At 46.5% G+C, this 16,981-nt stretch overlaps 1 protein-coding gene across 1 annotated transcript in view; it reads right to left on the bottom strand.

Moving 5' to 3' along the window:
* The window catches only part of SCAPER (S-phase cyclin A associated protein in the ER), a 228,961-nt gene extending 212,575 nt beyond the window's left edge, over window positions 1-16,386 (bottom strand). Inside the window, 2 exon segments of the mRNA XM_078879101.1 lie at window positions 2,935-3,055; window positions 16,018-16,386. Of these exon segments, the coding sequence (XP_078735227.1) occupies window positions 2,935-3,055; window positions 16,018-16,065 (169 nt within the window). The 5' untranslated portion in view covers window positions 16,066-16,386.
* Window positions 16,387-16,981: the final 595 nt, after the last annotated feature.

Genomic DNA, 16,981 nt, shown 5'->3' with positions numbered 1-16,981 from the left:
GTCCTGATTTTGGCATGTTTGGTCAATTCCATGAGTGTTTGGCTTCATGTGGGACAAAACTGGAGCACTCCAAGAACACCCACACAACGAGTGTTTAGCTGCCCTTACTTGCACAGAATTTGGGGGGGAGGGGAGCAGTGGTGCAGCGGTTAGTGTGCTGCGTCCTGAGCGATGAACCCTGCGACTTGAGTTTGATTCCCAGTCAAGGCTGACATCAGTGGGGGTGGGGTGGGGGGAGTGAAATCTGAACTGCTATTGGGTGCCTCACTTGATGGCGCGGCACTGCCTAGCGTGGTGAAGTTCTGTTGTGACTCGGTACCAACAGTTGCTCTCCGTCAACAACGCGTTCATCAACCGCACTGCCTTGAAAGTGAGACGGCGCACAAGAGGCGACGCGTCGGGCATCGGCCCCTGCTGCACCGCGGCCACCTCTTGCGACGGGGCCTCAGAGATGGCCGCATTTGCCACGCGACTATCCGTTGAAACTCGGTACCGACCGTTCTCTTGACACTCGCAGACGTGCTTAGACCTCGTCCGTCAATTGCTGTTCGTAACCCACCTTTTGGTGAAACTGAACGTTGAGAATAATTTATTTATTTATTAATTATATGAATTTCAGTAGGTCAGAATTTTACTCCCGTGTTCTGTATATACGTACCCTACATTTGTGTGAAAGACAAATCTGTACCATGTACACTTTATTGTGAGATCCTCTCATTTCACTTGCTTCTCAATAAAAGCTGCCTCCCTTGGGTGGCCAACACCACCTCCCGGCCACATTTGTCTCCTTAGTGCTGATATGTTTACACAACGCAACCACATATAATTCACCCAACATGACCGGTACGGTGTGGGAAGGCCTTCATCAAACAAGTGGAAGAACGGCTGTAAATTATTATCACTATTATATGCATCGTCACACCGGTTAATATCAGGGGGTTTTTTTTCTCAGAATAACAGCAACATTATTGACCAGATTTATTGCGCTAACAAAAACAGCACAACGGACACTTTGACAAGTGCAGCAGCACATTTGTAGGGCAATATCGCCCTCTGCTGGCCACGAAAGCACACTGCAGTGATGCCATGAACTGTGCCAATAAACTCGATACATTCATCAATAGCAGCGTGGCTCTAAAAAGGAAAAATATATAATCAGCGACGTTTTTAGTAATGGCCCTTCTTCATGATACACATGTCAACTCGGCGACAGTGTTCTGAAATTGAGGCACGAGACAAAAAACCACTGGCAATGAGACGAATCGTCACATTTTGGGGGTGACGATTTGTTCTAGATTTGAAGCTTTCGTGACTGCAAGGATTCATATTCTTAGGTTTTTTCGGTAAAGTCACGTAGGTAAAACATTAAAATTAATAAAAGTAAAATAAAATAAAAATCACGACGTTTCGGAGGCAACACAAGCTTCCGTCTTTATTTTACTTTTATTAATTTTAATGTTTTACCTACGTGACTTTACCGAAAAAACCTAAGAATAAGAAGGTGACGATTTGATGTAAAAATCAGACATTTTTCGTCAATTTTTTTACCGTCTCAAATGTATAGTTTATTGGATTTGTTTTTATCAACCTCATTTGTCGAGTTCCACCTGCTCCATTCACGTAAATGCCACGCGAACGTTACGTTACGAGCCTATATTGGTTAACTCTCAAAGTAGCGTTGGGGAGGTTTTATGGGTTGCGGATCAAGGATGATGAACAACAACACGCGGCACGACCCATCCCGTTCCCCCCCGCCCCCACCTCGAGTCGTCCAGCGATACTGAACATTTGTCGGACAATATCGTCCTCTGCTGGCCAAGAAAGAAGCGCTCTGCTGGAGTAATTGTATGAACTATGCCAAGACAGGGCATCCAGAAACCTAGACATGAGCAAATCACCGCCTCCAGCAAAATATTATTAATTGTAATTTTTTTTCGTGGGGGGGGGGGGGTCGTAATTTGAATCAAGAATCGATTATCTTTCATTCTGCCAGCGAAAACTGAATTCAGTATGGATCCTTGCAGTCACGAAAACTTCCAAGTCTAGAATGAATTCAGTTGCCAACGAAGGTCCCTGGACGTGGAACGAAAACGTCGAGACGTCGTGCCCGCACGACAACAGCAACAACAACAAACAACACACGCTGCGACCCGAATGCGCATCACTGGCAAGGAGGAGGAAGAATAAGTAGGGGGGGGGGGGTGTGGGGGTTCATGTCTACTACAGCACCCCCTGGTGGATGCACTAAACAAGGGGACAGCTTCACACGTGGGTGGTAAGAGTCGCGCAGCAGGTTAATGTGGTCACGCGTGACGATCCGTGAGAATTGGACGTGCGAACACACATCACTCTGTGGGCGATAATGGTAACACGTGCGGCACTCACACGGACGCAGGGGTGGTGGTGGGGGTGGTCGGGGTGGTGGGGGGGGGTGGCGGGGGGGGTGGGGGTGGTAGGCCAAGCCACCACTGTCGCCCCCACCACAAGCAACCAGCCCGGTCGACTGTGGTGAACCCATTAACACCACAGGGTGTTATGTTAGCACGTGAAGCGCCCTGTGACAATTGTATTGTGAAGGGCACTACGTTAAACAAAGTTCGATTGATTACGTTGGACAGAGAGAACCTTGTTATTTCAACCTCTGGATCACATGTCTGACCATGGCAGCATTCATTTTAGAAATCATCTTTAATTTCTAAATGTATTTTTTTTTTACTTTAGGGATGTAACTTTTTATATTATCTTTGTTGCTTATAAGGCACTCCGGAAAAGAAAGATGCACCCCAATTTGTGGGGTCTTTTTGAAAGTAAAAATAAATGGCTGTGGGGTGACGACAGAATTGTTCACTTTTTTTGCTTGCAGATAATAGGGGCGAAAAGTGCGTCTTGTGATCTGGAGAACGGGGGCACAGATGACGATGTGGGGCAACGAACCCTCCTCGTCGCGGCTCTCCAGCGGGACGCTCCATGCGATGAGGTTCCGTGCCGTTCTCCCCTCCTCGGCGACGATGCGGCGCACCTTGTCGTGGCTGTTGGAGCGCTGGAACGACGCCTGCTGCCATCGCGGCAAAACACAACGGCACGCACACGCGGGTCAGCGCTGCGTACACTGCCAGCGACGCTGCCCGCATCGCACTCGTCGCCGCCGCCGCCATTCTAAATAGCACCCATGGCCATCATCATTGTTCTACATCACAACCATCATCATCATTGCTCTACATCACAACCATCATCATCATTGTTCTACATCACAACCATCATCATCTCATCGTTCAACATCACAACGATCATCATCATCGTTCTACATCACAACACTCATCATCATCATCATGGCCCAGCGGTACGACATTTGCCGTTTGTTGCAAACGCCCAGATGTTCAAACACATTTATGCAATGTAAAATAGGGTACTAGATAATTAATTGTTCAATTCTGGCAGGCAGCCCTGGTTAATGCTGAGTGTGAATTAACCACAGTATACAAACCGTCCGCTTCACAGGAAACGGTAAATATTCCGCAGCTTTCGTTCTTTCGAAGAGTAGGGCATTGAGTACAACTTTACCAAATTAGAAAAATCACTAGTCATTAATGACTCCACAAGACATTCATATGCTCATTCTTTAAGCCATGCGTCTTAGTGTGATTCCAAGTATTCAACCCTTCATGGTTCATTGCAAACATTTGAACCACAAACTATGTATTATTATTGTGTGGTTAATGCAGACTTGATGTCTTGCAATAGGTGTTTGTACATCTAAACACATGTTCATGCCAGAAAGAATAAAGCCGTTTTTAAATCCTTTATATTAAGTTCGCTTGCTTGCTTAGGACCGTGCAAATCTTTCGGTCGTTTTTTAACCCACTTCCCGTGACCCAATCGAGCTGACATTTTCCACACAGACTCGTTGTGCGTGACAATTAATGTTCGTGAAAAAATATTCCAAAATTTTACACTTTTTAGGACAAAAATATTATATTTAATTACCAATTGCTTAATGGTGCAATGCAATCATCTGACCCATAGGTGGCAGCCATCTCAAGCCAGAGGACGAGAGGACTAGCCGCCACGCATATAAAGGATTTATAGTGAAAAACTTTGTTTTTACGGGTTATACTTATTCAGAATCTTGATGTCGTACTGCCAAAAGGGGTCCCATAGGGATAAGAGTGGAAGACAATTGAGCAAGGTTATGAGAATGTAGGAATAAGAGACCACGGTAGGGTATGCCATGTGAGGAAAGAAGCAAACAGAAACAAGTATAACCCGTAAAAACAAAGTTTTTCACTATAAATCCTTTATATGCGTGGCGGCTAGAGTCCTCTCGTCCTCTGGCTGGAGATGGCTGCCACCTATGGGTCAGATGATTGCTTTGCACCATTAAGCAATTGGTAATTAAATATTATATTTTTGTCCTAAAAAGTGTAAAATTTTGGAAAAAAAAATGTCACGAACATTGTCACGCACAATGAGTCTGTGTAGAAAATGTCAGCTCGATTGGATCACGGGAAGTGGGTTAAAAAACGACCGAAAGATTTGCACGGTCGTAAGCAAGCAAGCGAACTTAATATAAAGGATTTAAAAAGTGTTTTGACCTGCAGTCTGGTGGTTCAACAGTCAGGAAGAGACAACAAGTATAACCCGTAAAAACAAAGTTTTTCACTATAAATCCTTTATATGTGTGGCGGCTAGAGTCCTCTCGTCCTCTGGCTTGAGATGGCTGCCACCTATGGGTCAGATGATTGTCTGCCACCATTAAGCAATTGGTAATTAAATATTTAATTTGTTTTCCCTAAACAGTGTAAAATTTTGGAGACGTCGTGCCCGCACGACAACAGCAACAACAACAAACAACACACGCTGCGACCCGAATGCGCATCACTGGCAAGGAGGAGGAAGAATAAGTAGGGGGGGGGTGTGGGGGTTGGTGTCTACTACAGCACCCCCTGGTGGATGCACTAAACAAGGGGACAGCTTCACACGTGGGTGGCAAGAGTCGCGCAGCAGCTGCCACCATTAAGCAATTGGTAATTAAATATTTAATTTGTTTTCCCTAAACAGTGTAAAATTTTGGATTTTTTTTCACGAAAATTAATCGTCACACACAACGAGTCTGTGTGGAAAATGTCAGCTCGATTGGATCACGGGAAGTGGGTTAAAACACGAGCGAAAGATTTGCATGGTCCTAAGCAAGCGAACTTAATATAAAGGATTTAAAAATATATTCGCCTGTGGAGGACGCGGGGATCGATCCCGCGACCTTTGGCATGGGAAGCGAGGGCGCTACCAACTGCGCTACTCCGCCACGGCCTGTGGAGGGGTTACGCTCTGGGCTCTTACACTCTGACGTTCAGCCAAAGCCATGAATAAGTTCTATTTGAATATATGTAAAATATTTTTTTTTTGCCTAAAAAGTGTAAAATTTTGGGAATTTTTTTTCACGAACAATAATTGTCTGGCACAACGAGTCTGTGTGGAAAATGTCAGCTCGATTGGATCACGGGAAGTGGGTTAAAAAACGACCGAAAGATTTGCACGGTCCTAAGCAAGCAAGCAAGCACGCAAGCAAGCAAGCAAGCACGCAAGCAAGCAAGCATGCAAGCAAGCGAAATTAATTTAAAGGATTTAAAAAGTCCGTGTCTGATAGACCGAATCCTCAACATGAGTGTACGAATCAATGAGTGAAGTTTACGGTAACAATAACCATGGTAGTAGAATTAGAAGAGTGATATAAGGGGGTGACTTGACCAATGATGAAGTGACGGGAGACAAACATCCGAATAAAGTTCCCTCCAGATAACACTGGTCAACACACTTTTTCTGGCATAAGGTATTCCAACGGCTTTAAGGTAATTTTGGGGTGCTGATTCCAAATCTGGCATCAGTATTTGTCTATCACATCAGGTTTTTGAGATATAAAATATTGCATTTTCAATAAAAACTGCTGAATAAAAATATAAAATAAATGTGGATATCTACATAAATTATATTATAAACACACTATCCTAAAAATACAGCACCATATTTTAACACTAAAGCAGTCACTGACTCGCAACAACTTGCAATCATAAGTGACAGAGTTAATTTCGGGTAAAATCAATGAAAATGGAGTATGCCGATAGCATAAAAATGAGATGTGATAGAGCAAATCTGAGATCAGATTTGGAATCAGCACCCTGAAATTAGTCTAAAATAGCTGCAAAAGTCCAGGCCAGAAAAAAATGTTTTTTTTGTTGACCAGTGTAATCAGTCTTGAGACTCAGTAATGTTCTCCTGAATTCATAAATAAATCACGTTATTGTAATTTTGCTAATCCCTCGGTGTTGGGGTTCAGGGGCTTCATAAATAAATGGTTTGTGCTGAATTCAACATCTTTCACATTACCAAGCGAAGAAAACATTTGGCAAAAATCCTTTAGTAACATTTTGCCTGTGTGCTGATACACGCCGACGGGCAGCCTGCCAAAGGCCCTTTGTGAATTCTTCCGCAGACAGTTTTGCCGCACATTGTACCAATGACAAGGCAAAATACGGAAAGCCATGGCAACCTGAGGACATCCCCGACACAAATCTCACTTAATGTAACCAAAACAATCACAGTATTCTCTGGATTACAGGATGCTCTGGAAAGTAAAACGCGCCGAATATGTGCCGGGTGTCTCTAGTTACGTAAATCTGGTGACGCACATCGACCAAATTATACAGGAACACACACACACACTCCAAATTGTGCTTCAAAACACTTTTTGCCGTGAAATTAAAATTACCGTAATATTTGAAAGCCCCACATTCTATGTTTCTTCATTCCCCTCCACCTGTGTCCACCCTCAAGTAGAAATGTGCACAGCACAGCTAGTCTATCGGCAGGTTGCGTGTGGTGCATTAAGCATGGCAGAGCAGGCCAAATTCCCTCTAGAGGGGCTCTCCAGAGCTCTCTCTAGTGGAGGGCCTTCCGTCAGCAGCCACGTAAGCAATTGCAGGGCTGCAGTTTTTTGCAGGGCTGCAAGATACTACGCATCGATCGGTTCAAAAACACAACCATGACATCACTGTTAGCGACGACGCAAGCATAGCATATTAACTCCGATCGCACTCTTCGAGCTACTCAAGCCAAGAAAAAACTTTGCCCCTGGAAATACCTACAGAGAAAAAGTAAAGCCTCTGGGGAAGGTCCTCTTCTGCATCTTCTGACATGACCGAAGCCCGCAATACCGCCGAGCCCTGGCAAGTCCAGCCGGGCAACATTCGGCGAACATCGCCCCTCGCTTTAAGCGTCAATTACGAAGTGGCTTGGTGAAAACAAGTCCCACTGAGCGACAATTAAAGAGTGAATGACAAGCAGGCAATTTAACGCTGGGCCCAACGTGGATTTCCAAAGACTCACGTCAGCTGCGATAAAAGACGTTCTTAATAACGAAGCGCAACCTTGGGAGAAGGCGGAGGATGAGGAGTACGCACTGGCACAGCGGAACACCGATGGACAGCGAGCGAGCGCGACTATGAACGCCGCAAGCAACTCCATAACAAGATGCGGATTAAGGCAGAATGCCGGTCAGGACGGCGCTGCATCGCTGCCCCGACTCTGCGTGGTCCCTCTGATATTATTTAAGTGCGTCTAAGCGTACGTTACGCTTAAGGATTCAAGGCACGCGGCGTTGTCTGGCAAGCTCACAAACCCCGTGGCCAAAGCACCACACATCAGCAGATCTGTCGTTGGGAGGCGACAGAGATTAACCTAAGATGAAAGTGTATGCGTGCTCAGTTGTATGTTAAGTGGAACAGTCAACTGTCGGTCATCTCATCTGTGCTCGTGGATTAACTGCCGTCATGCAAACACGTAGTCAGTATATTTATGCACGTGTACTGATTCTTGTATAAGCTGCTCCTCAATCATAGAGGGGCCAGTAACTCGGTGCCCATGCATGGGACCACCAATGTTAGCGAGTCAACCGATTAACGTTATGATACAAAACACCGCAACTCTAGAGCAAAACAATAAATGTTTTAACCACCCGAGCTACGTATTTTTTGCATCATCCACGTGTTTTATTTTACCGGGCTGCTCCAGATGACTGTTAACAGTAATTACCAATGTGATTTATCAGCTGTGGACACGCATGATATCCGCCAACTTAACATGTTGGTAAAAGTGTTACTGAAGACCCTGGATGTACAATTTAGGTGAACGTGAATGACGCCCTGAACACGAATTAAATAATTGCTGATAGGTTTCTGTGTGTTTAAAAATGAATGAATCCACAAGTTATTCATTCAAAAAAATTGGCAAAAGTTGCAGGCAATGGTCTACTATTCTTTAAATCTAAAGCCGCGAGGTGTTTAACGTTCTGTTTGAAGCGGACGGTGTGTATACTGTGGTTAATTCACACTCAGCATTAACCAGGGCTGCCTGCCGGATTTGAACAATGAACAAATTAACTAGTACTATACTCGTTGGTTCTTTCGGTGCACCCGAAACGTCGTAATTTATTTTATTTTCTACCTACGTGACTTTACCGACAGAACAAATAAGTATGGATTCCTGCTGTCACGAAAGCTTCAAATTAACTAGTACTATATTTTACGTTGCATAAATGTGTCTAATCCAATCGTGTTAGGTCATCCTTTACAAAAAAAGCCAAACTCTTCAAGTGCTATGCAAATTTGAATCCATAAATAACAATAACAAGATACTAGGAAAACCTCGCCTAACGCAGTGGAACAAAATTGAGTTGCGTCCGACATAATCACCCCTTCCCTCTTTGTTTAACTAATTCTACCTGATTACAGCCCTTGTTATTGTAATAAAGAACGCAGAGTCGCTCTGCATTTCTTTTGTATGTGTGGACACTTTTAATGTCACCTCGAACCCGCACCCCGACACTTTAACACTGTCACTAGAACCCTAATGATCCACCACCATCTAGGCGTCTGCATGACGGACGTCCCGAACGAATATAAGATACAAGTTGCAAATGCATGTATGTTGAACTTCTACGTAGGCAAACCGTGCTTATAGGAGGCGTAAAGAATTTGCGTTGTTGCTGTTGTTCTCGTGAGCATGTTGCTCATTCATGAGACCTGTTAGGTTTTTTTCGGTAAAGTCACGTAGGTAAAAAAATAATACAAATAAAATTATAATCAATGAAAATAAATCAATTGAAACCTAACAGTATGAATCCTTGCAGTCAAGAAATCTTCAATTCTAGCATTTACTCTTACTGGCAATAAAACAGACATTAATATGTTCAAACAGCAAATAAGATGCCTTTTGTAAGGAATCAAGTCTGCATAAACCACACGTACTTTTGGTGAACATGCAAAAAAACATGTTCTGATAATATATGCATGATATATATAATGAAAAAATGCATTATATATTATGCATAGTCTGTGACCTAAAACGGTTGGATGAAACACATTTATGATGTAGGCCAATCCATTTCAAAGACAATGCATCAATGATCGGAGCATGTTAACCACAAGTACTCTGTACGGTTAATGCAGTACTTGATTTCCTCGCAAAAGGTCATCTATTTTGGTGTTTCAACATCATAACACAACTCCTGTTTTATTGCCAGAAAGGGTCTTGTTTCGTGTTGCCGATTTTCCGTCCAAGCGTCTGCATGACAGACGTCCTCAACGATTAGAGAGAAAGAAACAGACACGTGTGGAAATGATTGCATTTTTGCAATTGTGCGTCGGCGTGATGTGTGTCACATTTTATCGCACGGACTCAAACGGAGTAAATCCATCGCTCTCGCCTGTCTAACAAGAGTACAGTATCATCATCATTAGACCTCCCCTTTGCCAGTACCAAAGTATAATAATTGGGTTTTTCCCCTTTTTTCTGGCAACAAAACTGAAACCTTTTTACGAGGAATCATGTGTGCATGAACCACAATACTTGTGGTCAAAATGCAACCAAAAACACACACTCTCATAATATATGAATTGTCCTTGAAACTGATTGGTCCACACCAAGGGACGGCTTTCTTTTGAGCCTCGTCTCAAACGGTGCTAGACCAGATGAGTACAGCTCAAAGACAATTCACCATCAAAGTAATGAAGGCTCGGGGTATAAGCATCTACATCATTAGATCTCCTTTGCCAGTACTAAGCCTACCCGTGCTAGCAACGTCAAAGGGCACGTGAAGTCAACCCGCGTTCGGCTGGGTTTTCACTTAATTCATAACTCAGTTTAACACAGAAAGGTCTGGGTGATGATCTATAATTTTTTGGAGGGCCCTGCTACATTTGGGCTGTTAGGCTAAGTCCATGGTCAATTCACTGCTGGATGAAGGCCTCCCCCCCCCCCCTAAGATGCCACCACCTCTCACAATCCTGCGACGGCTTTCTTTTGAGCCTCGTCTCAAACGGTGCTAGACCAGAGGTCGCCAAAAGGCGTACAGCTCAAAGACAATTCACCATCAAAGTAATGAGGGCTCTGGGTATAAGCATCTACATCATTAGATCTCCTTTGCCAGTACTAAGCAGACCCCGTGCTAGCAACGTCAAAGGGCACGTGAAGTCAAACCGCGTTCGGCTGGGTTTTCACTTAATTCGTAACTCAGTTTCACACGGAAAAAAGTCTGGCTGATGATATATAATTTTTTGGAGGGCCCTACTGCATTTGGGCTGTTAGGCTAAGTAAGTCCATGGTTTTACAATCGTCGGCCATGGTTCATCCACTACTGGATGAAAGCCTCCCCCCAAGATTCCACCACACGCAGCAAACGCGAATAATGCCTCGCGTAGTGTGTTAAAGCACAGTTATATCACACAATTAACATTACTGCGAATTAGAACTAAGATTCACTCAAAAGATAAAAGATTATTAATGAACAACCACTGTGACCACAAAACCACAAAGATCTCTTGCATCTGTAACGTGAACAGACAGACACCATCTCGATGCCAGTGTTGTTCTAATTGCGTTGACCCCATGAACGACAACTATGACTAAATAACATTAATATCAATCATATATACTCTGCAAATCCTCGTCCAGTCCCAATACTTGTTTTGCAAAAAGGTGCTACTGCTGCTGCTACACATTTTAATGCTAGCCTTAATTCTAATGAATGTTTTACCGGATGATTGGACGTGCAATAACGATTAAGGCAACGCGCACACCTTTACGATTTAAACACAAATGTATTCGCATTTAGATGTTAAGATTATTCACCGAATCCGCGGATGAGATTTTAATCTCATAACCACCGATACGGCTACGCAACCTCCAACACCATAGCGCCACTTACACACGATGCCTGTGTAAACTCTAAAACACCGCATAGCTACCAAAAGAAACACATTTAAATCACACACGTTTCAGAGGTGAACGTTTCAACATATTTGTTTATATGACCACGGTCATCATTATCTGCCAAATATTTTTTCAAGGCCTCGAGACACCGTCTCCCCGTTCCTGTCCTGGCCGGCAAACCCGTTGCCTCTCCCGGCCGCCGTTTCAGGCGAGGCCGTAGGCTTCGGCCCGTGTCTCCGCGGGGATCGGCTTACCATCACTTTGGCGGCAGTCATTGCTTCTCTTCTTGTTATTCTCAGTTTCTCTCGCACTCGCGGCTCTCCTGAAATGTTCCCGGCACGGCTGCCATTGTTATCCTACGTTTTAGAATGATTGCAACGTTGCCTGTCGCGATATTATTGGTGGTGGTGAATATTCCGTGAGTGAACGATAGCCCCCCCACTGTCTTGACAGTAAAATGACAATACCCGCTTTACCTATAAATTAACATATCACCTTACCCCGCTATCAAATTGCACTTTTTAAAAACATACATGTAAATTATATTTTTTTCAACATTCAAAGAACATTCTAGAATATTTTCCAATATGTAAAGGTGCAGCCCTGCAATTCCCTACTCATGCCACTGCTGGCAGAAGAACCAACCCAATAGAGGAAGCTCCAGAGAGCCGCTGTCAATGGAATTTGGCCTACTCTTCCACGATGGTCAGAAATCTTGGAAGAGGTGTGGGTACTCACACTTTACCCCACACCGCACGGGCCCTGCCGATCGCGTAGCCATGTACATTGCTGAGTGGACAGAAACGGGAGGGGATGTAAGAAACGTCACGTGCCGCGCCGGGAGATCGGATTGAAACGATGAGCCTTTCATTGCAAGTTTCGGTGTGCTGATCTCTACAATTGACACTACGGACACATCCCAATAAATGCTTGGTCATTATCCATACATTAAAAACCCGTGAGCCTGTGGTCGAAATTCCAAATTGCCATGGTAAACCACACGGTGATTAACGTTATCTTATACCACTTAGCAAAGTCATCTTTTGCCCGTGGTGGAAATTCTAAATTGCCATGGTAAACCACACGGTAATGAACGTTATCTCCTCCCACTTGGAAAAGTAATCTCCAGCCCGTGGTGGAAATTCTAAATTGCCACGGTAAACTACACGGTGATTAACATTAGCTTTATTTTTGTGATTTCGAAAACGTTATGGTTTAGCCATATTTGCTTGTTGTAGTCTAGAGTTAGACTGATAACTTTAATCTAAATTGTCTTATGGTTATTTTTTTACTTGCATCCCACTGGGATTTTTGCACACAGTGTTGATCTACGGTACTTTTTCTGTAAGACTTTTCTGTTTTTTCCTGGATTTATCTGTTGCGCGTAGTCACTTTAAGATGTTTCTTGTTCATATTTTAGTTTGTTGCGGTTGCACCCAATTCACGAGCCGCATGGCTCACAGGGCTATACCTAATACATGAACTGAACTGATCTCCTCCCACTTGGCAAAGTCATCTCCAGCTTCGGAGTGAACAGTCACTGCTATGCTGGTCTAGGGACAGGGACACATCGCCAGAAGTTGATGATGGAGTATTGGTCGAGATTAACGGTGAACGTGCAAGGCAACGTAGGGAAAACATTGCCTGCGAGGACGTCCAACAGAGATAGAGCGGTGAGATTATTTATACGCGTCCCGTTGCCGTGAGAAATGGCAATGAGTGTGGGGAGGGCCTTGCTCTAGGAATGGATCGATCGTGGCCGATGATTATTGGGTGCATGTCACCTAGCCCTCAACAACAACAAAAAACTTTCATTCATGAACATTACAAATTTACCGTCGTTATAAAACTGCACACACAAACGTGATTTTAGGTCCAAATTCATTTAAATATGTATTATTACCAGACCGTAAACAATACAATCTCAACCGTTTGAAATGACACGCGGGACTCAGGATGCTTTCTAACCTACAGTGAATTGTATCACAGAGCATGGCAGGGATCCGTCGACTGACGATAGACTGAAAGTTGAAATCACCTACAGTACACTTTTGACGTCAATTATTCTGGCCCCTTTAAAAAAATTACAGCTGTCCCCACATCCTGCCTACTGAAGGCAGGAAACCCCCGACAAGCCACGCCCGCCCAGAGTCACAAATCTGTAAACGTCACAAAGCCCCGCGAATCAGAATATAAAATTTTCTGTGGGAAACCGATGTCCAAAAACCTCTTTTTCACAGATGTCCGATTAGTCAATGGCACCGATAATACTGGTAGGAACCTCCTGGTTACACCAGCCCACAGGGGATTATTGTGTCCGTCGTGCAGGGAGGGGCTGGGTGGGGAGGGGAGGGTGGGGAGGGGCTGGATGGGGAGGGTGGGGATGGGTGGAGAGGGGCTGGGTGGGGAGGGTGGGTAGGGGCTGGGTGGGGAGGGTGGGGCTGGGTGGGGGGTGGGGCTGGGTGGGGAGGGGCTGGTCACCCCGTGGTGCCCTTATAAAACTCAACGTTTAACCTACTCACGCCGGATTGTGCCCGCCCTCACAGTCGGGCATATTTGCGGAATACACCACGCCCCCGTTGACCCTGGCCATTGACCGAGCAACCCGACGTTCCTACCAGCTCCCTCCGCAGGAATGTGTTCGGCTGCGTAATCGATTACTTAATAATCGGATATCTCGACTCTTAACAAGCCAGCCAGAGCTGCACTGCGCCCTGCTAGCCAGCAGGGGGCAGTGCAGCCACGTGTTTACACAGGTCAGGAGTACAAATTAACTGGGATGTGGGTTTTCAAGAAGAAAGAAAACCCACGTGTAGATTTACCATAATTGACAGCAACCTTTATCAACCCACTGCTGGATCAGAATCAGAGTATTTATTTATACTGGAGGAATCCCATTAGCTATTTTTCACAGGCGTCCCATGCCGTGTTGGTCACGGCGTTTGCTTGACCATATTTCACCACGCCGAACAGGGCTGGTTAAGTCAGTGAAGGGGGGAGGGCTGGTTACCGTTCAAAAAAACAATCGCCACTAATTGTTAGCCATGGCTGGGAATCGAACCCTGATGACCGGGTTAATATCACATACCTGTCAAAAAACCCTTATCAGTGCCCACCTTATTACAGACCAATTCAGACCTTATTGGTCACCCCGTGCCCTTATACATCTCAACGTTCATCCTGCAAAGTCCCATCACAAGGGAGATGCACAAACAAAAATACAAAATTGTTTTTTTTCTCCCCCGTATTGAAACGGCTGTACGCCGTATGGACGTGAAAAGTGAATTTCCCTCTATAAGAATACGGGGTAAACCGTATGGGTTGACAGGTATGATATCACAGTGCGTGACCCGCTGTCACCGCTCCACGCCACTCATGAATTCGCGTCCTTTATTGAATAAAGGTGACAATTGAGACCACGGTGACGAAGAGACACCACTCATGAACATACAAAGAGCCCATTTGTCACTCCACTACTGGATGAGTGCCTTCTCTCGATAACGCGTGCGTGGTTTCTTGCAATCACTCAACATTGCACCCCAAAGCTCAACAAAATGAATATTTTTACGAATAAATTGTCTTAACTGTCAGAATTTCCTGGATATTGATATATGTGGCTGATGCTATGTTTGTTTTGTAATTGCAAGATCGTTCCTGCTGACACCACTCTTGCTGCAGTACTCCTCAATCTGTCTTGCACGTTCCAAGTTCTCGTGAGTGGCTACGAGAGGGCATTTGGCCTACTCTTCCACGCCAGTCAGAAAGTCTCGAAAGAGGCGTTGAGTAACCCACCACAATCAACTTGGCGACCGACTGTGCTTGCAACGCCATTCACATTCATGATCAATTTGGTCGACACAAATTAAAAATTATCCATAATCTCTATGCCACCAACTTCATAACATCTCCATTATTGTTTAGTCGTTACCAATCAACATCACTTGCACCAAAGGCAAAGATCCCCCCCCCCCTTTTATAGCCTTTAACACCTTTTAGGACAAGTGCTGTTTAGCGAGTAGCACCTACAAAGGCCGGCACGACAACACGAACAAAAGTGGCAAACGCCACGCCGGATTTGTCTCTCCCCAGCGCTTAATGCTGTCCACACCACCACACCAAGTACTCGTTTCAAGTCTGAGCCGACCTAGGGGAGGCCCGGGATCGTCTCGAATATTCGCCGGTGACCGATCGCGAGCGGGAAATCCAACTCGGTTCGCCCGGTTCGGCGATTTGTGCCAACGCACTGCTGGATGAAGGGGGGACGGCTTTATCCACGACATGTGGGTAGTATGGGGGGGTTCTGACCATACTTCACCACGCTGGTCAGTGCGGGGTTGAACACGTGCCAGCATGACCCTTGCTGTGCTTTCAACCCCGCTCTGAACCCATCGTGGTGCCCTACGTAGCCACTGCGGTACATTACAACAGTGTCATTGACTGCCCTGTCACACACACACCAGTGCCTATAACACCTGTTATTCATTCAAGTTGTCAGTAACACCACGACTACAGCAGCACGGTACTGTGATGCTCAACAGCTTTCACCACCGCTCTGAACCCAGCGTGGTCCTTCACGTGGGGAGTGGGGGGGGGGGGATGAGGCCTTCATCCAGCAGTGGATTGAACTTGACCAGAATCTCAGAAAGAGATGTGGGGGGGGTGACATGGAACGCACGTGTGTGTGTGTTTAATACTCGGGCAATAAACGACTCCGCGTTTTATTAATGGAAGGGTAAAATTAAGAGAGAAACTCACAAGCATGCGACGTCTCCTTCCGTCCAAACGCATTTCCCGACTAATCATCGTTTAACGCAACTCACAACAAAAGGGCGCCCACCACCAAATTAATAAAAAATATTTCCACCGTCTTGGAATTTTCACGCGCCCGTCCGCCTCGCCATTGTTGTCACTGTGAGTTGACGAGAGGGACAATCGCCGCCCCCCTCTCTCTCCTCCTCCTCCTCAACAACAACAACTCAACAACTCTCTCCCTAGCCACAGCTCCCTCCCCAACACCACGACCGCTCTCTCTCCCCGCGACCACGGCAACGAGAACCACGCGGGTCACTCAAACAATGCCCCGTCAATGTTCGCCCGGAACGAGCGTCGCCATTGGGCACGCGGCGGGGAACCCCTCCCACCCACCACGTGACGTGGCGACTGCTGAGTGGCCAAGGAGCCAAGAAGGCGCGCGCCTTCTTGGCCACACCCCCTCGGCCCCCCCCCCAGCCTCCCCAGCCCCCCAGCCCCCCAGCCTCCCCAGCCCCCCAGCCTCCCCTCCCAGCCCCCCCCCCCTCAGCCTCCCCCACCAGCCTCCCCCGCCAGCCCCCCAGCACCCCCCCAGCCTCCCCCAGCCCCCCCCCAGCCTCCCCCAGCCCCCCCCCAGCCCCCCCCCAACCTCCCCCCCAGCTTCCCCCCCCCCCCAGCCTTCCCCAGCCCCCCCCAGCCCCCCCCCAGCCCCCCCCAGCCTCCCCCAGCTTCCCCCCCTGCTTCCCCAGCCTCCCCCCAACCCCCCCCCCCCAGCCTCCCCCAGCCCCCCCCCCAGCCTCCCCCAGCCCCCCCCCAGCCCCCCCCCCAACCTCCCCCCCAGCTTCCCCCCCCCCCAGCCTTCCCCAGCCCCCCCCAGCCCCCCCCAGCCCCCCCCAGCCTCCCCCAGCTTCCCCCCCTGCTTCCCCAGCCTCCCCCCAACCCCCCCAGCCTCCCCCAGCCCCCCCCCCAG

Source organism: Lampetra fluviatilis, chromosome 53 (assembly GCF_964198595.1).
Source record: "Lampetra fluviatilis chromosome 53, kcLamFluv1.1, whole genome shotgun sequence".
Classification (NCBI taxonomy): Eukaryota; Metazoa; Chordata; class Hyperoartia; order Petromyzontiformes; family Petromyzontidae; genus Lampetra; species Lampetra fluviatilis.
Note: the sequence above shows the minus strand (reverse complement) of the source record. Positions and strands in the feature narration are given on the sequence as shown.